The 23,859-nt window shown below is 35.4% G+C and overlaps 4 protein-coding genes and 1 long non-coding RNA gene across 7 annotated transcripts; 2 read left to right on the top strand and 3 right to left on the bottom strand.

Moving 5' to 3' along the window:
• The first annotated feature begins 321 nt into the window (after positions 1–321).
• Positions 322–6,965, top strand: LOC110780036 (nuclear transcription factor Y subunit C-3). Of its 2 annotated transcripts, none has more exons than XM_056843494.1 (4): positions 322–503; positions 818–879; positions 5,150–5,941; positions 6,639–6,965. In XM_056843494.1, the coding sequence occupies exon 3, from the start codon at positions 5,151–5,153 to the stop codon at positions 5,919–5,921; it is 771 nt and encodes a 256-aa protein (XP_056699472.1). In that variant the 5' UTR covers positions 322–503; positions 818–879; position 5,150; the 3' UTR covers positions 5,922–5,941; positions 6,639–6,965. The 2 variants fall into 2 exon arrangements, with proteins under 2 accessions (XP_056699472.1, XP_056699471.1); XM_056843493.1 differs by having other exon boundaries at positions 322–509.
• Positions 6,966–7,077: 112 nt separating this feature from the next.
• LOC110780035 (increased DNA methylation 2) lies at positions 7,078–9,707 on the bottom strand. Its single transcript, XM_021984463.2, has 3 exons — positions 9,562–9,707; positions 7,852–8,761; positions 7,078–7,493 (listed from the first exon to the last, which is right to left on the bottom strand). The coding sequence occupies exons 2-3, from the start codon at positions 8,732–8,734 to the stop codon at positions 7,219–7,221; spliced, it is 1,158 nt and encodes a 385-aa protein (XP_021840155.1). The 5' UTR covers positions 8,735–8,761; positions 9,562–9,707; the 3' UTR covers positions 7,078–7,218.
• Positions 9,708–11,571: 1,864 nt separating this feature from the next.
• Positions 11,572–18,101, top strand: LOC110786204 (alpha-crystallin domain-containing protein 22.3). 2 transcript variants are annotated; one of them, XM_056843937.1, is made up of 4 exons: positions 11,580–11,736; positions 13,964–14,097; positions 15,696–16,000; positions 17,311–18,101. In XM_056843937.1, the coding sequence occupies exons 3-4, from the start codon at positions 15,739–15,741 to the stop codon at positions 17,556–17,558; spliced, it is 510 nt and encodes a 169-aa protein (XP_056699915.1). In that variant the 5' UTR covers positions 11,580–11,736; positions 13,964–14,097; positions 15,696–15,738; the 3' UTR covers positions 17,559–18,101. The 2 variants fall into 2 exon arrangements, with proteins under 2 accessions (XP_056699914.1, XP_056699915.1); XM_056843936.1 differs by lacking the exon at positions 13,964–14,097 and having other exon boundaries at positions 11,572–11,736.
• Positions 18,102–18,502: 401 nt separating this feature from the next.
• Positions 18,503–19,484, bottom strand: LOC130472572 (uncharacterized). The gene has a single exon (XM_056843935.1). The coding sequence runs from the start codon at positions 19,333–19,335 to the stop codon at positions 18,688–18,690; it is 648 nt and encodes a 215-aa protein (XP_056699913.1). The 5' UTR covers positions 19,336–19,484; the 3' UTR covers positions 18,503–18,687.
• Positions 19,485–22,451: 2,967 nt separating this feature from the next.
• LOC130459389 (uncharacterized) lies at positions 22,452–23,803 on the bottom strand. Its single transcript, XR_008918758.1, has 2 exons — positions 22,871–23,803; positions 22,452–22,726 (listed from the first exon to the last, which is right to left on the bottom strand). It is a non-coding gene; the product is annotated as an uncharacterized lncRNA (long non-coding RNA).
• Between the last annotated feature and the right edge of the window lie 56 nt (positions 23,804–23,859).

The following is a 23,859-nucleotide window of genomic DNA, read 5'->3' as shown; positions in this document are numbered from 1 at the left end:
CTAGATTTTTAAGTACATTATTATTTTTGGGGAGGTGGAAGGTTGGAGGTGGCAAATGATTTTTAATTTTTAAATTTCTTTTTTTCTAGTTGGTAAAGTGAGAGTAGGACAGACAAATTGTGACATGAATTAATCACCAAAGAAAAAGACAACTTTTTTCCTTAAAAAAAAAGACAATTTTTATAACAAAAAAAACGGGACAATTTAATTTTCAATTGGCAAAGTTAATTTTCCATTGCCAAAAAGGGTAAATTAGTCAATGCAGAAAATTCCCAATTTCAAATTTAACAAAAACAAAAAAAAAACTAAAGTTTTCTATTTCTGACATTGCTAAGTCAGAACAGAATCGAACTCTCTTTTTCTTCTTCATTTTCTCTTTGCTTTGATCAAACAGAAAAAAGGGAAATTAAAAAAAAAGGAGGAGAAAAATAAAGGAAAAGAAAACAACAGAGAAGAATCATTTGTTTGCAGCAGCCAGCAGCTCCCTTGTTCTTCATACTTCTGCAAGTGTACTTTCTCTCTCCTCAATTTTTTTCGATTTTGTATTTTATTTTTATTTTTGGGGTTTTACCCAAATCAAATCAAAACCCTAAATTCAGGAAAAAGAAACAATCTTTTTTAATTTATTTTTATTTTTGTAGTTATATCCCCACTTGCCTTAAATCATGGGATCAATGTTTCAAACATAAATTTAACTTGTTCCCGTTTCAGGACACCCTTTAAAGATTTTAATTTCATGCAACTTTTGTTTAATTTTTCAAATTTTAATTTTAATTAATGGGTTATTTTTGATCGATTAATTTTGTTCTTGTTTTAGGTGTTGGTGTACTACTGACAGCAGAGCAATTACTGAGAATTTCATAGTATTCATTGATTGAGGTATTTTTTTCTTCTTCTTTGATTTCTCTCTTTAATGTCAATTTTCTTGCATGGGTATAGATTTGCATGTTACTTTGTTGGATGATACTTTCAAATTTCAGACCTATTGTTTTGGTATCTTGTTTGTTGGTAAACTTGAATTTCTTGCAATTTTTGGTGAGTCGAAATCGAAAAAAACTGTCATTTTTTTTTGTTTAATCACTTTTAACACTGTATATGAGTAGGCACTTGAAAACCCAGAAATTAAATTGATGTTTTGCTGGTCAATTAATTCAATTGCTTCCATTATATTTCCTATTTTTCGGCTGTTCCGATATTTCTCCCCTTGTTTTCTCTTGCAAGTTAAAGTTAATTTAGCTCCTGCGTTGAATTATTCTGTTGATTATGTTCCCTTTTCCCCTCATGTTTGATGCTCAACAAACATGTTTAACTATGTGTGAGCAGGGATGTTGTTTTTGGACCACCTATTATAAGATGTCCAAAATTTCCAAACCGTTGTTGTCTCTATCTTTCTATGCAACTGGTTTCGACAAATTTTCGTTTGTATTTTTGGCTTCACCTCGTGTATGCGGAGTGATTATTTTTCTTTATTTTTATGTCTGTAGTTATGTATATGTGACCGAATTGGTATGCTTCCACATTATCTCTCACGTCTAGCATAGTAGCATATTAGTTAAACTTAATTATTGTCCACTAAAATTATATATACTGTTTCATTTTGCTGCTTCCGAATTCGGAACTCAAAAAGAAAACTTAGGAAGTGGATACATCTTCAGAAACAACCTAGGTTCTTTATAGGTTAGTCAGGGTACATATCGGTTGAATATCTTGAGGAAATGTTGACTACAGTTACACATAGACATGTAATTCAGGAAGTCACAAAGAACGCACTATCATTTTAAGAAAAGTGAGACTATAACTTTTTGAGCATGGTTTTAATTGTAAAATTGCATTTTTAGATATTTTGGGAAGCAGAATGGTGAACAAATGAGCTTATAGTCAAAGCAAAGTTTTAACTTTGCTTTAATTTGGACATGGGTGAGTAATTAATTTCATACTATCAGTTCCGACTTCTGAGAAAGGTCGTTGCATACTTGCTGCAGTATTGCTTCTTTTGGGATGGGGGTAGTGCCATAGAAAAAAAACGCGGATGCGGTCGCGTTCGCGGTAAAGGTCGCGTTGTCGCGGAAACCGCTTGTAACGGAAGAATGAACGGATCGCGGCTGACGCGGTGTGAATTTTTTGAAAAAAACCACATTAACATATCTAAGCCTTATTATTACATTTTTAGTCTAAAAAGTATTATATCAACACAATATAACCAAATCTTTCCTAATATAAGTGAGTATTATATTTTGTGAACAAATAAACACACGAAATATCATGTTTCATAAACTACATAACTAATTACAAAAATATTTTTGGTCAATTTATGTAAAGAAACGGTGTAACGGAGAAAAAAACGTCTAACGCGGCGAGTCACCGTTACGTAACGGACGACGCGGGGAGAAAGACGTGAATTTTGTCAAACCGTAACGTAACGGGTTTTCGCGGAACGGCAAATCCAAAATAGGTTACAGAACGGCCGTTATGTAACGGAACGGCCGAGTTTTAATTCCATGGGTAGTGCACAAGCTTGTTGCGAGTAGTAACTCATGTTGACATTTGAGGTTTTAAAAAGTTGCATTAGATAAGTACCTTTAGGGAAATAAGATCTTGGACTATGCAAGGTTATTTATTTGCCTATGTTTTCCATGGATCATAGGCTTGTAGCAAATAGAGTCCCTTTTTTCGGGAGGGTAGGGGATTGGCACTGAATGGGGGTGCCCCAGTGCCGTATACGGTAAAGCATGCAATTGATACACTTGCTGAAAAAGCTTCATTTGGCTATTTTCAAATATCCTAGTTGAAGATGCCTTGTGGAAATTTGACGATTTTCTTATGATTTTACCCTGTAACTCAAAATTTTATGGCATCTAAATGCAACTCTTTCTGAATGGAGAGTTATGCAGTCAACCAAAAATAAAATTGTGAAATACTGTAGACTCGTGGACAGGATGCGAAAGTGTGATATTTTTGGCTTACATGATATTTGAGGTGGTTTGCTAGGGGTCAAAGTTTACCGTGTTTTGATTGTATGTAGGGGGTGGGGGGTATGTTAGCCATACACCGATACTCGGGGTATGCTCTTTGCTACTGGCTCTGTTGTGAAGATATCGTATTCATATTTTTTTTTTTTGTGATTACTCCTATTCTCATGGTGACTAGCTATGTTACTCCGTCTCTTCAATTTTTCTCAAGTATATGTGTCGGATACTGGACACTCAGATGCGGTGGGTATGGCACTTAGAAACTTAATTTTGAACCAAGATCATGTAAAGTTTTCAGAAAATTGTAGTGTCTGACATTCAGACACATATCCATAACCGATACTTTCAGCTGATTCCAAATTACATAGGTTACTGGATCTGGCTGATTTCTGGTGACCTAATTACTCGACAAATTTATGGACTTTTGGATTTTGTTGATCTTCAACTCTCTATATCTTTATGCTATTAGGGTCCACAAACATTTACATTGGGTATTCTTGAGGATCCTGACACTCTTATGAAGATTTTCCTTTAGAAAATCTCCAAAGCATTGTTCTTAGGAGGAGGTGATGATGTTTGATGCCAAAATCCTGAATAAAATTTAAAGCCGATCAAATGTGTTTTCCTTTGTTTATGTATTAAATGTCTCTTTTCCTTCTAACCATCTTACGATGCCTACTCTCTCCTAGTTGGAAATTGAGGTATCCAGATGTGATTGTGGAGATGCTTTAAACAGGGGTTTCGGACCACCTAACTTTCTCATTGGTGTTTCTTAATTGTCTCTTTATAGATCTGAGGCATTTAGAGTAGGATGGTAAGATTATTATTGTTGTTACGGAGTAGTTAGCAGGAAATATAGCATTCTCTTGAAGACATAGTGAAGGCAATAAGTGTTAACTAGAGCTAGGAAATTGATAAGTGAACCCATATGCTTGTGGATTGTTATATGGCGTTTTCATAAGTGAATGTTCTTATTGGGGTTCATTATTGTCATTACTGCTAGTTTGCTGGATTTGTTGCATTCATTCACGAGATGTCACTGGATTAGAGACTTAGAGTTGCTTCTAGATCAAGGCAATGTAAGAAGTTTGATGGTAATCATAAGTTTATAATACCTGTTGTTCATTACCCCAAGCTTGTTTGCTAGCTCGCCGTCTTAAAATTCAAACCTTGGATATACTTTCACAATTCAAGTTACTAATAGAATGTTATTTTATGTTTATCTTAAGTTATTTATTGATGGAAAGTGGGCTCTATTATTCCTAATTATACTTCCCTGCCTCATTACTTGTTTTGTTAGGTTCACAGTATGGGCCTAAGGTAAATTTGGTAGACTTGTTTATTGGGCTGTGAGAGTAGAACGTCTGAGTTCGGCCAAAATCATCAAGCCCATTTTCCCCCCATTTAGCTGGGTTCACATATTTATTCATCGTCTTTCGCAGGGTTTGTGTCATGCTCTTCTGTAGTCATAGTCCTCTCAGAGAGCTTTATTTTTGTTATATTCTCCTGTTCAAATGTTTATCCCCATATGGCCTAGGTGTTCCGTCACATTTCACATTTATTTGCTCTATTGTGTTGTCATACCTTGTTTGATTTAATTGAATCTGTGAGATGTTTGCGAAAATCACCATAATAGAATCATATGTCCAGTTTGTTTATTCGTCTTGACTTGTTACTTAGTGTTCTAGAATGTGTTGATTTATTTTATTCCTTCTTAGGATCCTTTATCCTTGATTTGGTATGCCGAAACTTGACACTATTATGTACGTAGTACGAAGTATAGTATTAGATGGATTTTACAAGGGTAAGGAAGTTGGTTTTATTCGGGTCTCTCATCTGTGATATCATCGGAATTCTGCGATATCATCGAAAGACAAACATGGAATCCCAAGTGTTCAAATATCCAAATCTATTTAGTTCCTACCCCCCCCCCCCCCCCTCGATGTTATATGGCTAGTGTCTGTCCAAAAGTCAAGTGATTCATCGTTAGATTGCATGGAGCCCTACCTGTCAATTACAAGTGTAAAGTTATCCTAATATGCTGAACAAATCTTGAATTAATTGTTATTTTGGTTTGTGTTCTCCTTCAATATGTGAACCCCAATTATAGGAATACCAAATTGGTTTTCAAGTAAATCTTAAATAAAATTTTATATTGATATTTTGTGTGTTAATTCCAGAATGGACCAGCAAGGGCATGGTCAAGCCCCGGTGGTAGGAACAGTAAGTGGCGCCGGGCAAGTTCCATATGGTGGCGCATACCAACCAAATCAAGTTACTGGGGCGCCTGTAGTTACTTCTGTGGGTCCTGTCCATGGTTCTGCACAACCTTCTGGGGCACAGATGGCTCAACACCAGCTTGCTTACCAGCAGATCCATCACCAACAGCAGCAGCAGTTGCAGCAGCAACTCCAGTCTTTCTGGCAGAGCCAGTATCAGGATATCGAGAAGGTCACTGATTTTAAGAACCACAGCCTTCCCTTGGCGAGGATCAAGAAGATCATGAAGGCGGATGAGGATGTCCGTATGATTTCGGCTGAAGCTCCTGTTGTGTTTGCAAGGGCATGTGAGATGTTCATACTTGAGCTGACCCTACGATCATGGAACCACACTGAGGAGAACAAGCGGCGGACCCTACAGAAGAATGACATAGCGGCCGCAATCACAAGAACTGACATCTTTGACTTCTTGGTGGACATAGTTCCAAGGGAGGATTTGAAGGATGATGTGCTTGCCACTCTTCCGAGAGGCACAGGTATGCCTGTTGCAGGCCCTGCAGATGCACTTCCCTACTACTATATGCCGCCGTCACAAAACCCGGGTCAGGCTGGACCTCCAGGTGTCATGATGGGAAATCCTAATGCATATGGCGCGCAGTCTCAGCCTTATATGGGTCAGCCAATGTGGCCTCAGGCACCACCTCAGCGGCAGCAATCTTCTTCTGATGCTTAGTGTCCTCCTCAAATGTAAAGGTAGGTGTGCCTCTTGCTTTTTTTTTTTGGCCTAATTCAGTAGCAAATTACCCAAATGTTTGACTATCACATAGCTGTATTGACTAAACCAAGAGGAGGAAAGAAAATTAAAAGGCCCAGCTCAACATTTGCAATTTTTTGGGGACTTTTATGTTGTGTTTAGAATGCTTGATAAAAAAAATCCTCTTACTGTAGAAGTCTCATGAAATAAGGTTTGAGTCAATTTGGATGGAAATGACTAGATTAATAATACTGTTATTTGCAAGGCATTCAAAAGCTGAAATGGTTGTAACGGTTGGTCATTCAGATTTAAAATGACACCTAAGATTGGTGGCCTTTTTTTTTGAGAGAAGATTGAAGGTCTTTTACTCATTTGTGGCAGTGAGACTGTTATAGTTGTCTTTTGAATGCAAGTTTTCAGTTCTGAATTAATTTTTCGCTATTGGTGTGTGGTTTTGGGTTTGGAGATCTTACTTTGAGATGGTTTTTCTTCTAGTTATGGTATTCACAGTACGACGGTGAGGATCACCCCAAATTGTAAATTCTAACCAGTCACTTGTGTCTTATTATTGTAACACCTGTTTTACCATCTACAACTGAAATTTGTTTGCGAGAAGAACTATGTTTAGCTGATTTGATTGTTCTTCCAAGTATGTGATTTTCTAACAAGATAAACCATATTAATGGTTCTTTGCAGATGGGAGAGAGGACGTGGATGCTAGAGTTGCTGAAATGCGTGCTGAGGATAGAGCAGCAATTTGATTATCTGGGAATGACTACCTTTATCTTTGGTAGAACCTGTTGTGTAGTTTGTTGTTTAACCTCTGTTGTTATTATGAGGTACTTGATTTAATGGCTGTCATTAATAGCGCTCTGCTACTAGAGATGGATTAGTTGGTCTTTTCTTATCGAATTAGGATGGCATAATTAGGACAGTTACTTCTGTTTTGGATTTTCTATACTCTTTCCTGCCATTGAAGCCTTTTGGAAGATTTAATGCATAAGTTGGTCTTCTTTACAGATATGTTATTGGTTTCTTCATGTAGATATCTTTCATTGCTATATGAGATAGGTTAGCGTTTGTGGAACTGCTGATGTTTACCAGAAAATTTCACTGTTATTCGACAAAGGCGTAGTTATTCGGAGTACTCTACTTTAGGCTGATGAGTCTCTTACATTAGCTAATAAGCTAGTTTTTGGAATATCTACAGAGGCTATTAGCTAGGAATTTACAACGGCACAAAAGCCGGAATGTGACATATTTTTGGTAAGAGAAATCAGGGTTCAGTGCCAAATTTGATTAATCTTGTTGGAGGAATTTTCTTCATGACGATTCCCTCAAGGATTGCATCTTGGCCAAAACTACCGGAGAATTTTTGGGGATCGACTGGACCTGGGAGCTGAAATGAGATCGAAAATGGCCCTGGTGGACACATGTTTTGTGTTTGCATTACGAATGTTTGCGTAAACCGGTATATTTTCTTCTCGCCTGTTACCGTTTCTCCCTTTATCACCACCCTCCCATCACTTTCAACTTCACACTGGAATGCTCCTGCATCCACAGCAAAATCAACTAGTTTTAAACACACAAAAACAATTTGCAGTACTGTCAGAAACTGATCCAAACTACACAATGGGTTTCCAATGCAATTGTTGCTACTGCAATAAACCTTGATTCAAACTACAAAATCTACCAGAAAATTCAAAATTAACCCAAAGCTTATAATATGAAGCTTGCAAACTGACTTCTCTGTAAAATTTCTGATTTTTTGACAGTAAACAATATTATTAGGGCATTAGGCCAATACTTTCCAGACCAACAAACCACCTGCAATGAAATCTTTTAAATGTTGCATAAATGCACAATTCTGTAAATCAAATATCATATGTATAGCCAGTATGCTACTTACTGTTTTCTCTTTTAACTCCTGGAAGGGCAACACGGAAGAGGTATGAATCCTCGGATTCACTAATGTCCATGAGTCCAATAACGGAACCAACTTCACCCTTTGCCGCACTTCCAGTCACTGCATATGCGTTTCTTGCTATCTCCACAATGCGGCGCAGTTCCTCCCGGCTAGGCTGAGAAGGGAGAATAACAATACCAGGGCCGTCTCTGACCCTAGAATTCAATTGCTTTGCAGAAGGTGGCAAAGCCACCTGAAGTGATTTTGGTTGCTTCAGATTCTCAGACTTCAAAATTTCATCCAATTTGCGTTTCCTTTGACACCCACGAATCCCACGATAGTAATTCAAGATGGGCACCTCCTCTGAGTCATCATCATCATTCCCTAAATCCTCCTCCTCGAGAAATACACCATTTGGCAGCCTTACAACACTATTTTCTATGAAGAGATCTTCTAATCCTGTTAGTCTCTTAAACCTCTCAATATCCTCCCGTTTGATATAGAAGATGGCAGGATTTCGAATAAACACAACATTTGAAACGATCCTACTATGGTTAAGTGACTCCTTCTGAGGGTGCAAATGGGAAGGAAAGAGTGTAAGAAAGTCTGCACCCTGAGAAGGATGATTGCCTTGGATGAACTGCTTTAACACGGCTAGTTTGACTGCCAGTGACCTATCCGCCTTCCTTACAAGATAATAGTAAATTTGCTCGATTTCAGATGTGTTGATGTGGGAATCTGCCAACTGCTCCAGTGTATAGGGAGGGAGATCTTCTGCTATTCGCTGTAAAGCCGACTTTTTGATACTCTCCCCTTTGAGATCAGGACCGAAATATGTGCCCATGATGAAGTGAAGGAGAAAGCAGCTATCCTCATTTGCATTCATCTTCTTCGTCACCAACGTTGTTGATATCTGGATTCTCAACACCAATTTACGTCGAATCAATCACAAGTATCATTCCAACTTAGCTCATCATAAATTTGTGCTATTAAGAGATACTTCATATGATTTGCAACATAAACATCATACTAACATACAATCAACCAGGCCCACCACGCGATTCCAACTTAGGTCACTGACTCAAGTTCTTATGCATCAACTTAGCTACTACGGAGTTTAAATAAATTCAGATAAGTTCAGGTGTGATAAGATGGAAGAGAATATACTCTAAATTATTCAACCAACTGCTTAAAACTAAGAGATTAGTTATAGTTAAGAGGCCTGGATCATATGAATCTTTAAACTTATGTTTCAATGATTAACAACTGCTTCATTAATCTAACCTTAATACTACATAACGGCACACATTTAACCAATTTCAACCAAGTTAATCACACAAAAATAAAAAATTGGCAATTGAAATTACTGAATTTGAAAATAATCAGACTAATTTAAGAACATTGATTTATATCTTAATAATCCCAGAAAATGGCTAAAGTAAGTAAGTTTTGCCATAAAGCATCTTTTTTTTTTTCTGGGTTCTAAATCTGAAAGAAAAGGGACATTTATAGGCTAATTACACAGCAATTACAGCATAGAATCACAAAAAAACAAAATGGGGCTACTCAAATTGCTGTAAAATCCAACATTTAGAGATGAATTAGTAAGAATCTAAGTGGAAATTTTACTGCAAAAACAAAACAAAATCATCATTTAGGTAAAAAAAAATGGTAAAATGCAGCTAGAATTTAGAGAGGAGAGAGAAAATTGACCTGAAATTGTGAGATGGAGGATGAAGAGCAGTAGTGCCACTACAGAGTACAGGGCTGTGACTTGTGAGAGAGTGAGAGTACAAGAATCTGATTTTTGTGGAGAAAATAAAAATAGACATTAAAAAAAGGGGAAATTTTTTATAAGGTAAAACATGCAAAACATGACACATGTGACTAAGTAATGGCATTTGTCATACTAATTAAGTGGGAAGAGTTCATTAATTTATGTGTGTTGTAAATTTGCATGCTTGGTTATTATTTTATAAGAGAGAGATTAAGTTAATTGCAATTATTAAGTGTTTGGGCCTATGCCCTATGGTATGATAGAGCCCAATTATATGTACATGTGAAAATAACGGGAAACTATAAGGTACAAGTAGTGGCCCTGGTGGGTATTCTCCATTTCTCCTACTCCATTACTCCCTCCACTCCAACAAAGTTCATCCCATTTGAAATCATAATACTTTTAACCATGAAAGAAAATCCCCAAGTTGGTATTTTCTCTCATACTTTTTCAACACAAGACAACTTATATGTGGGTAACATTGAGTTTCAACAACTTTGCGTTTAAACTGCGTAGGAAACAATATATATATGGTTTTTTCACCAAATACCCCCCGATGGTTTAACTTAATTCACCATGTACACTCGTGTTTTCAATAATTCACCATATACCCCTGAGATTTTTGAAATTAAGATGACGTGACCCTGTCGTTAACTCTCTGTTACCTCTCTTATTTTTCATCTTTTTCATTCGTTTCTACTCCATCTTCATCTCTCGTTCCTCATCATATATCTCCGACTTTATCACTATCTCCATTAATATTAGCCATAATTAACCCATTTCACATTTTGTCCTCCTTCCCAACCATGGAATCCACCTTCAAAACTAACTATTTTCCCCTCTCCACACCATTTAAGTAAGCTCCATTAACAATTCAATGATGCTCATAATTTAAAAAAATAAATAAAAGAAATCATAATTTAAAAGAACTTAAGACCGTTATCAAATTAATCAAAATCAAATCAACCAATTCAACAAAAAAAAATCTATATTTTCAAATAACCCAACATTATCAATTTGCATTCACTTTTTGATGGACATCAACATAGGTCAAGCATGTGACACACGTTTATTGCACACTAGATTAAATCCCATGCACGTACGGATTTTGATCATTTTTTTCACAAAATATTTAAATGAATATCTCCCAAACTACTGCATAGTTATAACATTTTTAACATATCCATTTAAATTTATTCATCTAATATGCATATTTAAAATGCTAATATGGTAATTTGACTAAAATATTGAGTGATATATTTTCCATTATTAATATTGTGATTTGACTAAAATATTACCAATTTAGAATAATTATTATTACGTCGTATCTATTATTGCCATAATTCAACTAAAATTTGTTTTCATACATAAATAGTTTATAAAAAATGATAGAGAATAAAAATAAAATAAAACAGATACATTTTTTGGGGAAAGTGTTTTGGCGGGAAAAATTGCACCAGGAATTGACATGTGTCAATCCTGGTGTATTTTTTTAGTATATAGTAATAAATGTTTATAGAAGGCCTGATGAAGTTAATCCAATAAAGGCTCGACTCAACTAAAGAAATTTATCAAAACACAGTATATTATTAGTTTGACAATTTTATGTGCTTCAATATATAAAACCTTACTTTAACTTTTAGACCTTGTAAAAGATAACGCCAAAACATGACCCTAGTGATGAGGAAACAAGATGTGATAATTATTTGTGATTTAATAAAAATAATAAACCCGAGTGCCGGGAGAACATTCACCGATCTACAAATAATAAAAATAGAAAGATTTTATTTTGTGCTGTAAAAAATAAAAATAGAAAGATTTTAAAGAAAGATTTATAAAGGGAAATCACCTCACATGTTCACAAACTCACAAACTCACAACTCTCTAGTTTCCATAATTTAAATTCAGTTGCTCTTTCCCCTAATTTTCTTCTCTCCGAATATCTCGTGTGTTGTGTGACGTGTCCCAATTTTTCAGGTATAAAAACGATGTTCTCCAAATAAAAAGCACAGATATTACCGTTTCTCTCCCAAAAAACTTCCCTCTTTAAATTCACCCTTTCTCTCTCCTCACTCTAGAGCTTCAGCTTCCATGGCGTCTAACGACATCAGGTACTTCTAACCAACGCAACTCTTGTATCTTACTGCACAAATTTTTACCAATTTATGCTCTTTTTCTTTTCCCTTATCTTCGCTGTTCAAGTTTTGATTTTTCGCATGTCCTTGATCATCGGAACCTCTGTTTAATCTAATTTTAATAGCTACTTTGAAATTTATTATACTTGAAATTTTTTGTTTTTTGACGGTGATTACTTGAAGTGTTTAATTTTTGCGTGTTTTTTTTATTAATTGAAGATTGCATTGAATGAGCTTATGGAGATAATGAATGAATAGATTGCTTCAAAAATGGATCCTTCTTTAACCGACACAATTAGGTTTATTTATTTAATGTGTTACTCGTTTTTAATGTCGTTTTTGTGTTCTTTATTTAAATTTAAATGAAATTGATTGTTAAGCTATATTTCTGCTGCCAGAATCAAAGGCAAACTGTTGAATTTTCGCGGTTTGCTGTGATATTTGGTGTCCGACTGACGGCTGTGCGACCTAGATTGTTGTCGCCCACGCCAAAGATTAAGTTTTAGATGATTATAGTGTGACCTTTTTGGTGGAAGACGGATTTCGCTTAAGTTTTAGATAATTATAGGAGTATATGGTGTGACCTTTTGGTGGAAGACTGATTTCGCTTAATTGTGAGATAATTGATTAAAGGAAATTCAATTTTGGAATTAAGCTAGGAAGAATTCGAGAAGAGACATTGGAGAGGATGATAAAAACAGGTTTCTTTTGGTGCTCTTTAGGCCATTGAAGTTACCGTTTCTTTTACCTCTTTTAATTTACTGGGAAAGAATGATCCTGTCTTTTATGTTTTATGTGTGAAAATGAATCACGAGCTACCATAAATGTTAATCTATGGGATTGTATGATCGATAATTAGGTGTAGCAAATAAAGATTTACTGGCTCACTGCTGAGCAAAGTTGTCATAAGTCATTTATGCATGTTTTTTTCTCTTCCTGTGTTCTTGTCGATAAGCGGCTCCAAACAAGTTAAAATTAGTAGGATCTTGTGTGTTATATTTAAACTAGAGAAGTATGGTGAAGAGGATGCTCCAATTTGAATTTCTGAATTCTTGTTCTATAGTCTAACCATTGCCTCGAGGACGGTTCTTGTACCTGGAACGAAAGCAATCTAGAACATCACTCATGCAACACGTTAGATGTAATGATTTTGACTTATTATCGAAGTGTTAAAGAGAAAAAATGCCTTTTTCCTGAAACCTGATTTTTCTAATTCTTTATAAAATAGCTTCATATTATAGAAATTTTAACCTTCCTTTATCAATCATCAAATTTAACAACACATTAATCCCTTTCGGCATTTGCTGCTGGATCCCAAACTCCAGCAGACATGGAGTTCAGACATACGAGCCAAGACTTGCCTTGACAACTCCTGTATGACATTCTTATCCTCCAGTTGAAGACAAGCTTACTGTGAGTGAGTAAAGAGAAGAAGAAAGACAGCAGAATTGTAGGGAAGAATAAGCAGTGATTTCATTTCATTCAATCTACCTTCAATGTTGCTTACAGCACTCCTTAAATAGTGCGGCTCATTCCTTACAATCATTGATCAAATATTCTAACCTAGTACACCTCATAGGACAGCACACACAAGATGACAAAACTGTCATGTGCACAAATTTACATGTTGATTCTCCTTTTTTGATGATTAGTACTAGGAAGCTTCCTTATTGATATTACTAGCATGCTTGCTGTCAACACCAGTAGCTATAAATGTCTTGAATTTTAATTTTCATGATTCAAAATATTATTCCATCTTTGGTTACAAATCTGATAAACGGCCAGTACCCCAGTACCCTGCTGTAGTTGACAGTCATTCATCTTGGAATTAAAGCTGGAAAAGTGCACTAAAGCCCGACCGGGTTTGAAATCTCGGCCGACTGGTTTTGAAATCAAAGCTTTGTTTTTGTCTGGTTTTGATTATCTCTTTGGATTCCTCTTTTGTAACAGCCTTTTAATTGTGGTTTATGAATGTTTATCATTCTGATTATGGTGATTTAAGTTAGTCCATTATTTCTCTTGATTATGGGGGTTATCAAACCTTCATTATCATGGGTTTAATTGGTTGATTAATATCATTGGATTCCTTTGAGTCCTTTGATTTCTTTGGGCTGTTTTGTCTCCTCCACAAATCCTATAAATACTCTTTCTTCCACAATATCATTCTCTCATCTTCTTCTTTCTTCCTCTTTTCATGGCATAGGTTCTAATAACTCCATCTCCAACCCAGGAGTGCCATTGTGTGTTGAGAGTTGTGTAAACCTTAGGGAATGAATCGGTGAATTCAATTGTGCACCCCGGTTGCACCGAATCTGTTTTCACGGCACAACAAGTTTCGTAAGATTTGCTTATTCTCTTGTTCTACATTTAGCCTTGAAAACACTAAAATACAACAATTCATTGCTTGATGATTCTTTCAGTTGATTGCAAGAGAAGCTTTTCAAGATTTGACATTAGGCCTCGCTGTCTTTTTTATTAAAGAACATAACTGTTTTTGATTTATTTGGCTGTCCTGGTGTCGCAAGTCTTTCCAGTCAGGGTAACAGGCTAACAGTGTCCACAAGTAAGTTCACCAATTTGGGGTGCATGATCTGTTACCTGGTCCGCTGTATTCATACGGTTCAATATACTATATCTTAGTTGGTTATCAATGAAATCAAGAGCTTGGTGCTAAATTTAAAGATTTGGTACTACTACTAGCTTTTCCTATTTCATATTTTGCGTCTTGTTAGACCTAAACTTCAAATGCAATGTATTTCATGCATTCGTCTTGGAGTGCAATTGTTAGTAATCAGGGTTTTGGCGTTTAAGTTTTTGAAGCCTAATGTTCAACTGGGTTTTGAGCAACAAATCTAAAATATAGTGCTAGTTTTTAGTTCAGAATAAAACTCATAAATGATTCCGAAAGGTAGTTCTTCAGTGTGATGCCAAAATATTATACATGGGGCAGCAATAATAACGAATTATGCTAAACTTTTTAAAAAAATATAAAATATACGTTGCTAAAGCTCAATAGGGGACATGGACTCAAATGGTAATAAGGGACATCAAATCTTAAACCTAATAAGTTATCTAGTTATAGATCCCGGGAAGAGTGATGTACATTTTACTACATTGTACTACCTTCGTTTTCCTAAGTTCTACTCATCTTCCGTTTTAATCTGTTTTTCTTAATGCGAAATCTAATACAAGTTGCCTCCATATTATCTTGAGTTTTATAAATAGTATGGATTTTAGTTCCTATTAAGTTACTATAACTTAGAAAGTCTTTCAAATGATGGCACAACACTAAAATTTCCTAATCATGTGATTCAAAAAGGTTAATATTTGATGCTAGGTTTTAGTAAGTGGTAAATAATTTCTTATGTGATGTTAAAATTTAAGCACACAGCCTATGTAATACGTGATGCTAAAGTTTTAAGAAGTAACATGAAACTAAAACATCTTATGTCCTCTATTACCCGGACTCTTCATTTTACCTCAAATACCCGTGTCGGATCCTCGACACCTAGACATGGATATGGACACTTCAAAACTTTATTTTTGACCACAATCATGCAATGTTTTCACAAAATAGTCGTGTCGGACACTTGGACACATACCCGTGTCCGACATGGGTATCCGAGTCCGGGTAACACAACTTATGTCAAATTATAATGAACTATGCTTAAAGGATAATGGTAAGTAACATCTTTCAAGGTATTAACAGACGGGTAATAAAATGTAATGCAAATTTTATGGCAATACATACCCTATCTATGGTGACTAAATAAGGCATCATACATTTGCATTTTCAGAGGTGTCTAAATATCGGGATTTACTTTTATGGTGCGATTGTAGTTATCTATTTTTTTAAGCTCACCTCAAGTCCCTTATGTCCTGTAATTTCTTTGTGGTAACATACTGTGTCATTGGCTTTTTTGTTGTTGATATAGGCCTCCTCTGCAGTCAGCTCTGAATGTAACTCCTCTGAACAGCATGCCCTACATTGATCCAATTGCAGCACATGGTAATGAAATTGCATTAGAGCCTGTGGATATTGCTAAGCCAGCGTTAGTATATTTGCCCTCTCAACCTACCACGGAGGAGTGGGGTCCAATCTTATCTGTTACAAAGGGCGGAATTGGTTTGAGCGGAAGTGCAGCATTTGGAATGATTGGGCCAGTTCTAGGGAAGATGGATATTTGCGAAAGTGATAACTCGTACCTCTTTCGAGTGTCTCTTCCAGGTGTTGCAAGAGGTGAAACTATGTTGCCTTGTCCTTTTAAGCTTGAAATTTTCATCACTTTCTATTTGTTATTCTTGTTTGTTTTTTGAGCTCTCTGAACAATATCTGTCAAGTACAGACATGGTTTAGTTTTCTAGCTCTTTGCATGTAATGGAATAATGTGTTTAGTTTTGATTTTTGCTACGAAATGGTTACTATTTGGTTATCTGTGATTAGTTCTGCTCTCAGTAGATGGTTAGTCATCTTATGCCACTTAAAATGTATTTTTATTGCATCCAATCAAATGACAACTTCAATTATATATACATTTTGAAGGGTCTAGGAAATAGATTTACGAATTTACGACCTTTCATGCCATCGCTTCTGAACTCCAGCTTGAGTGCCATGTTTTGGCTTCAGAAGAACAATCTGTAACTTCTTTTGATGACGGCTACTTTGGTGTACACAGGACACCCGGTTCACCTATTCCATAGTCTTGTTACCGTAAAGTTAACTTAATTGTTCAGTTTTGGCTGTTAGAGTAGGATGCTTAACCTCCTTTCTTGACCCTTACTGCTCTGGCTGTTAGAGAGTAGAAATCATAACTTTCAAGGGAAAAACCCTTAGTTTTAGTCAGGTTCTTTATTGTGTCCTGGTGTACTTGTCATCACTCTGGCTGTTAAGAGTAGAATTCATAACTTTCAAGGGAAAAAAACCCTTAGTTTTAGTCGGGTCTTTATAGTGCCCTATGTACTTGTCTTTAGCAAATTGATGAATTTATGAACAAGAATTATTTGGATTGGTAAGACCATTATCGCACAGCTTCGACTTACGAAGAGTGGTTATAACAATATTCTTTTGTTGAGATCGTGAAACCTTGTCAACATATTATTTGTCAAATTTCCTCATTTAAGTGTGTTTGAAGAGCAAATTTTTTTTTCATTGTTTTTCCTATTTGTTTGTAGTCGGGGTACAGCTAGATGGTTCGATTCTGCAGTGGATCATTATTTATCTGTAGCTTCTTTGATTTTCAATATATCAATGACCAACATGTCAATGAATTTGAGAGACTGAGATGTTGAAATTTATCCTCCACCCTCTACTCTACTTTAATTCAGAATTAGTCTGGATTTGGTCAGTGTGATGAACACAGTAATTTCTTTCATGGTGATCTTGATGCCCTTGACCTAGTTGAATTTTGCTATTGAGTTTAGCAAAATTTTGTTTTCTGATTAGTTTGGGCTTTTAGTTCATGACCTTGATGCCCTTGACCTGTTTAAAATTTACCCTTTACTGTTTTTAGCAAGTTTTCGTATTCTGATTAAGTTGTCTTATAATTACAGAAGACTTCACATGTGATGTGGCTCCGACTGGACATATATTGATCAAGGGTGTTACTACAACCGGGGAAAAGACTGTGTACAAGGATTCCTTGAAATTTGAGATGCAATCTCGGAACTTATGTCCACCAGGTCACTTTACCATTTCATTTGAGCTGCCAGGACCTGTTGATTCGCAAGATCTATCCGGACATTTTGGAATTGATGGTGTTTTCGAGGGCATTGTGAAAAAAAAGATGCCATCAACTTGAAATGTTTGAAAAGTTGTATGTACATTAGTTAGTTAGTTAGTCGTCCAACCATGTCTAAGACTTTTAAGACAGGCATGGTTGCCTGTTGATTTATTTGAGTTCTGTTAACAGGAAAGATACTCAAGTCTTCTGGAGTCTGGTTCTTCAACGGCAGACCAGAAGCCTACATCGGAGTATTCTAAGAGCAATGAATGGGCCTTTCCAGATAGATAGCATGAGGAAGAAGGGAGGTTAATTTTATGAAACTGCCATACGTTCAATTGAAATAAGCATGCAAGTTGTTTCATCATTGCAATTTGCAAGCAACATTTTTCTGGATGTTTGCTGCTACCAGCACGCAAGAGTTGCAATTCATTATGAATTTCAATCTTGCATGCAGTTTTCTAGCTGAACTTCATTTTGTTGTAGCTTTTGTACTTTATTTTTTGACAAAATAGCTTTTGTACTTCATTAGTAACAGTTCAGGCGAAAACTTAGACTTATCGAAGAATGTTTCATCACTTTCAGAGTTATTTAGAGTTTTCACTTTCGCATTTACTTTTACTTGCTGTGTAGAGTGTAGAACAATGTTTTATTTTGCTTTCCATTCAGACACTCTCTACAATGCAGGTTAAATACCAGGAGTCCGATTCCTACGAGCAGCTTCTTTTAGCGCTCAAGGTATCTTCTTTTCCATAAATAAACTCGTTGCTTAACATCAAGAGTCTTCCATACTTTCTACAAAATACACCTCATTGTTCTCTTTTCTTAAACAAACTCCCAAGTTTTTTTAAGTGTTAAACATCAGGCTGGAGTTCATACTTTCTGCAAAACATATCTGATAATTCACACAAACTCAACAACATTGTTTCCCAGCCGGCAAATTTGCTGTGCCAGTGCTAATGCTTAAGAATTCAGTGACATTGAGCTGCTTGCAGAACTCAAAGAATGAATGAAACATACAATTGGGAAATCAAACAGTATCAAAATTTGCGATTAAAAACAGGTCTCAATTACAATTATCCGGGTTTGCGAAAAGATAAAATTACAACCCTAAACAACAAACAATAGTAAAAAAACAAAAAAAAAGTTAGAAAATTGTAAACAACAAAAATTACAGTAGATTTTCTCTTCTTCCTCTTCCTCTTCCTCATATCCATCTTTTACCTCTTCTTCTCTTCTTTTTTATGAAAGAAAAATTCAAAGAACTAGCCCTAAATTCATCAACCCACCTCACAAAATTCTCATTGTTCCTCAATCCCAAACCCATCAAAGCGGCCCCACAAGAAAATCCCAACACCCAGTTTTTAATCTCTCTTCTCCATCCTTTCACCAAGCAGAAAACAGCAAATGCAGAAACCAAAACCAAGAAAACCCAGAAACCCAGTTCATGATTGTCTTTTTCTTTCTCCAAAACAACCCATAATGCCAAACTTGATGAAATCAACAAAAGTACCCAGAACCCTACTTCTCTCCTGCGATTTCTTCCTCCACCGCCTCCTCCAAAGCCGTTCCTGAACCCGAATTTCCCGCCGTTTCCGCCACCCACAACCAAGAATTCTCTCACTAGTGAATCCAACGGTTCAGGGATAATCTTGAGAGTGGAGGCAATGTGTGCGATTGAATTGATGATGAGTTTGTGAGATCTTTGTGACCCAGATCGTTTTTTGCGCCATTTTGCAGAAATTATTGGGTTTTGGAAGTGGATTTTGGATTTGAGACTGTGGGTTAGTGAAATTAAAGGAGGAAATGTGGGTTTAATTGAGATTAAGGAGATGGGTTGAGCGATTTGTTGCATTTCTGTGTGGATTTTTCACAGGAGAATGTCTGAACACTCTGAAGCCGTGAAGGAGATTAATTGGGAAAACCAACCGTTTCAAACGAGAGTGAAAGGCTCAGTCTAAATTCAAACTAGTTTTGAATAACAACCATTATAAAAGTTTCTTTTGCTAACCATTTAACTTCGTAGTGTTGTTGTACAGAGTATCATTTGAATGTTGAATGGTTCAAAATGTATCATAAAAACAATTATAATTTACAATTTAAAATAATAAGTGTGAAAATTTTTGAAAAAATAAAGTCACTGAAGAGAAATGTTTGTTCTAGTTTTTTGTTTTTTTTAATTTTATTGAACAATAATGTAGTATTTACATAGAAGTCTGATTATATCTAATAGTTACATACTACCTCCGTTCCTTAATGTTCTTTACGGTTACTATTTGCACGGACTCCAATGCAATATTTAACGACTTATATATTCATTTTCGTTTGTGAAAAAATTATAAAAATTTGATATTTTGAAAATACCCAACGAGACCAATCTAACAAGATCTTACATGATAACATTTTAATGTATATAACAGTGAGAATCCACGGTCAAAGTTTTCTTACTTTGGACACATATTCCAAAGCGTAAAGAACATTAAGGAACGGAGGTAGTAGAAGTTAAATTCTTTGTACAACACATTATGAAAGTGTTAGCATTACATTCTTTAATAAATATACCAAACATAATACATAATAGGTAAAATCAAACAAAATAGGTACAATCTAACATTATTAATTTTTTAGTTTCAATGTGTTGAGTACACCTGATATAAGTAACAAACATTTTATCCTCCGGTTGTTGATGTCCTGCATTCCACACCATGACCCTATTCCTTTGCTACGTTGTCTATCTTTTTCAACTTATTCTTTTTCCTCTAATCTGCAAAAGAATGACATTAATTTTTCTATTTATACACATGTTTTTTTTGTGTGGTAATTTAAAGGTTACTTTTATTGTTTTATCTTCTTAGGTACTTGGTGTGTGTTAAAGACTAAAAACACGAAAAAGGAAACGGTTTTGTGCCTGGAGTTGCACCACTAATAATTTTATTAATGAAGAGAAGTCATATACAAAGTACCCTGCTTATGTTGCAAAGTAATGTAGCAATTACATGCTAGTTATGAGAATTACACAAATCAAATTCCCGCAAACTTCAATAGTAGTTCACATAGAAACTATGTAAATTAATTTTGAAAAGGAATATACGATAATACATAAATTTACAGGATACTTAGTGAGCCTAAATACCATGATTAGGGATGGCAACGGGTAGGATCTGGACCGGATCCTATAGGATCCAGATCCAGATCCGTTTTTTAGGCAAGGATCCAAATCCTACCCGGATCCGCTGGGTAATGAATTTGAGGATCCAGATCCAGATCCGACGGATCCTACGGATCTGGGTCCAAAACGGATCCTAACTTATTTTTTCATCAAACGACCTTAATTTTCATTTTAACCTTAAAACGATAAAACTTCAATAACAACGCTATTTGTCCATACAAGCATTCACTAAAATAAAATTTAACAAATCCAACATAAATAATATTAAAAGTTCAAAAACTTCAATAATACTACAATTCTTAAGTCTTTATTTTTATATTTTTATATATATTTTTTATAAACACGGGTAAACGGATCCGGATCTGGGTAATGACTTAGGACCCGATCCAGATCCGTTTTTAAAACCAAGGATCCATATCCTACCCGGATCCGTCGGGTCCAAAAATTGAGGATCCAGATCCGTTGAAAACGGATCTGGATCCACGGATCCGGGTCGGGTCCATTACCCACTGCCATCCCTAACCATGATAACCAAATAGATATGAAGTTTCTAGATCTACAAAGAAAGAAATCAATAAAAAAAAAGGGGGAACCCTAAGACACCCAATTTTACCTAGTACACGGAAAATGTGATAGGGAGATGGAAACTTGTAATAAGTGATCAAAGGTTGTTTTTGTAAGAGGCGGAAACTTTCTTAAAAATAATAGTCATTATACGTAGTATCTGACAAAAATATCCAGTGTGATTGAGACGATTGTATCCTAGTGCACATTACAAAAATCTTAAATGTCCTGCCATTGTTGATCGCTTAATATAAGAGATACCGAAAAGAAAAGTGTGAAGAAGTTTGTTCATATACTGTATGGTAGAAACAACTCAGCAAATTGCCTAAGCTATTTTCTAAGCTACACTTAAATGGCAAGAAAATATTGTATAAAATGCTCATATGGGTTGCTCATGAATCATGATGCGGTTTCATGCCTTTAGATATTGACTCCGAATAATTTCATGGATATATTACAGAGCAAGCTTAAAAACATATAAAGTATTGTCAACATGAAGCTGAGTAATTATTTTCGATTCCAATTCAAAAGTAACTGATTAAACTTCACGAAACTAATGCAAAATACCTTCAATCTGACAAAATCCAGAAACACAATTAAGACATTTGAACAAAATAATACTCCGTACTGAGTAACCACATTACAAAAACAATGTTTACAAAAATGGTGCTACATCCTACAATCATTATTTCTCACACAATTTTATTCACAGAAAATACACATGTCTACAATGATCACATGATATTGATAGATATGTCAATTAATTACTTGGAAGCATAAGATTATACGGAGTAATCTATAATTGTGAACCAAAAATTAAAAGAGTTAACCGTTTAAATGATCAAACACTAATTTAATATGAATAGACCTAGACAAATTACATGTAATAGGATAAGAGAATAACATAAATTTTTGGGTGAACACCGAAGACCCGTAGATCTGTTGGATAAAGCCTCATATCGGTGGTCGGACTTCGGTACGAAAGGAAAGGAAAGCAAAGTGGGGTTATTAAAAAAAAATCATCTCATATCTTCTCTTTGAACCATAGCTAGTTAAATACGGAGTACATAGTAATAAACAAAGATACCAGAAATTTAACTATTTAAAATTGGAAATAATTTATACTCTTTCTATCTATCAAGAATGTGATTATGATTTTAGTACTTAATTGCGAGAGTATACTTATGATTATTATCTTGCATTCCCATTTCCCAAACGGTATTTGGAAAAAAAATCCCAACTACAAGTACAACACTACCTTTAATTTCTACGGAGTATTTGGCATAGAAGTCCTACACCTCTTAAACCTTTTACAATTGAATAATGGTTATCTAAAACACAATTATTGAATGATTTGAATAAAATATAAGATTATAACATTGAAGCATTAACACAACCTAACGGTTTGTCTTACGCGCTACTCTCTGCCCTCAACAACAATGCTTGGCTGCTTGCTGATTCCCAACGGAAGCATCTAAAACTCCTAATGACTGATGTATACAATCACAAGAGGCTAAAAGTAAAATTATTAAGCATCAGCATAACATATTAACACCATCAAACACGTGATTTTGTCACAAATTCCTAAACTAATACAAAGTACCATTCTTTAAAATATCATGAACCGAAAATATGCAGGACGAAATCAATTGATTACCTGCCATTCTTCAAAACCCTGCATACTCTTAGAGTTCAACTTCTTAATCGCCACCGCAATTTTAACCCCACTCTTAGAATACACATTAGCCTTCTCATCGATCCAACCCTTGTACACCCTCCCAAATCCTCCTTTGCCTAGAAGTGTTTCAGCCTTGAAATTCTTTGTAGCATTCTTTAGTTCCGCAAAACTAAAAATCCTTAAATTGTGTTTTTCCAATAGTTCTCCAGTGTGAGAGGTTTCCCCAACACAGAAAATTCATAAAAGACTTGATCTTCCTCAAATTAATGTCTTCATCAGTTTTATTTTGCAATTCCATCCCCTAACCTAAATTCTCAATCATAAATTCAACCAACCCCTTAAAATTAAAATCAAAATCAAAATTAAGAACATACACACGGAAGACAATTTTTGAGTAGGCAATGAGAAGAATAAATATTTGTTAAGGACTTTGAAAGATCGAAGAAAATTGTAATTGGATTTACAGTTGATTATAGATTTGCTCTTAAGTGGGGACAAATATGATCCTTTAGGTAGGGTATTTGGGGGAAAATTGTTTAAACCAGAAAAGACTAAAGAGTGACATTATGAACATCTTTCTTAAAAAGCTTCAAGGGGAGTTAGAACACCAGTATGAGACGGAGGAACTACTTCCTCCATTTCTTAACTTCATCCTTGCTACTCAACTTATAGCACACTCAGATAAAGTGATCATCTTGTCGCCCGTACAAGAATTACTGCATATTTATTTATAATTAAAACTCATATGTGTACCTCCTAAAGCAGTGTAACGCATCCAATTAAGTTGGTACCTTAACATTTGGATTCAAACATGTAAATTTGGTTAAAATCTCCTACTTCTAATAAGAGGATCATTGTGTGCAACAAAGCAAAGCATTCAAATCTTGATTTTCTGTTCTTCGCTTATGTCAATCAAGTAGTTGTGCCATTATAGCTGCTGGTTTCCTGTTCCTGTCAATAAACTTACA

This window comes from Spinacia oleracea, chromosome 4 (assembly GCF_020520425.1).
Source record: "Spinacia oleracea cultivar Varoflay chromosome 4, BTI_SOV_V1, whole genome shotgun sequence".
NCBI classification, from domain to species: domain Eukaryota; kingdom Viridiplantae; phylum Streptophyta; class Magnoliopsida; order Caryophyllales; family Amaranthaceae; genus Spinacia; species Spinacia oleracea.
Note: the sequence above shows the minus strand (reverse complement) of the source record. Positions and strands in the feature narration are given on the sequence as shown.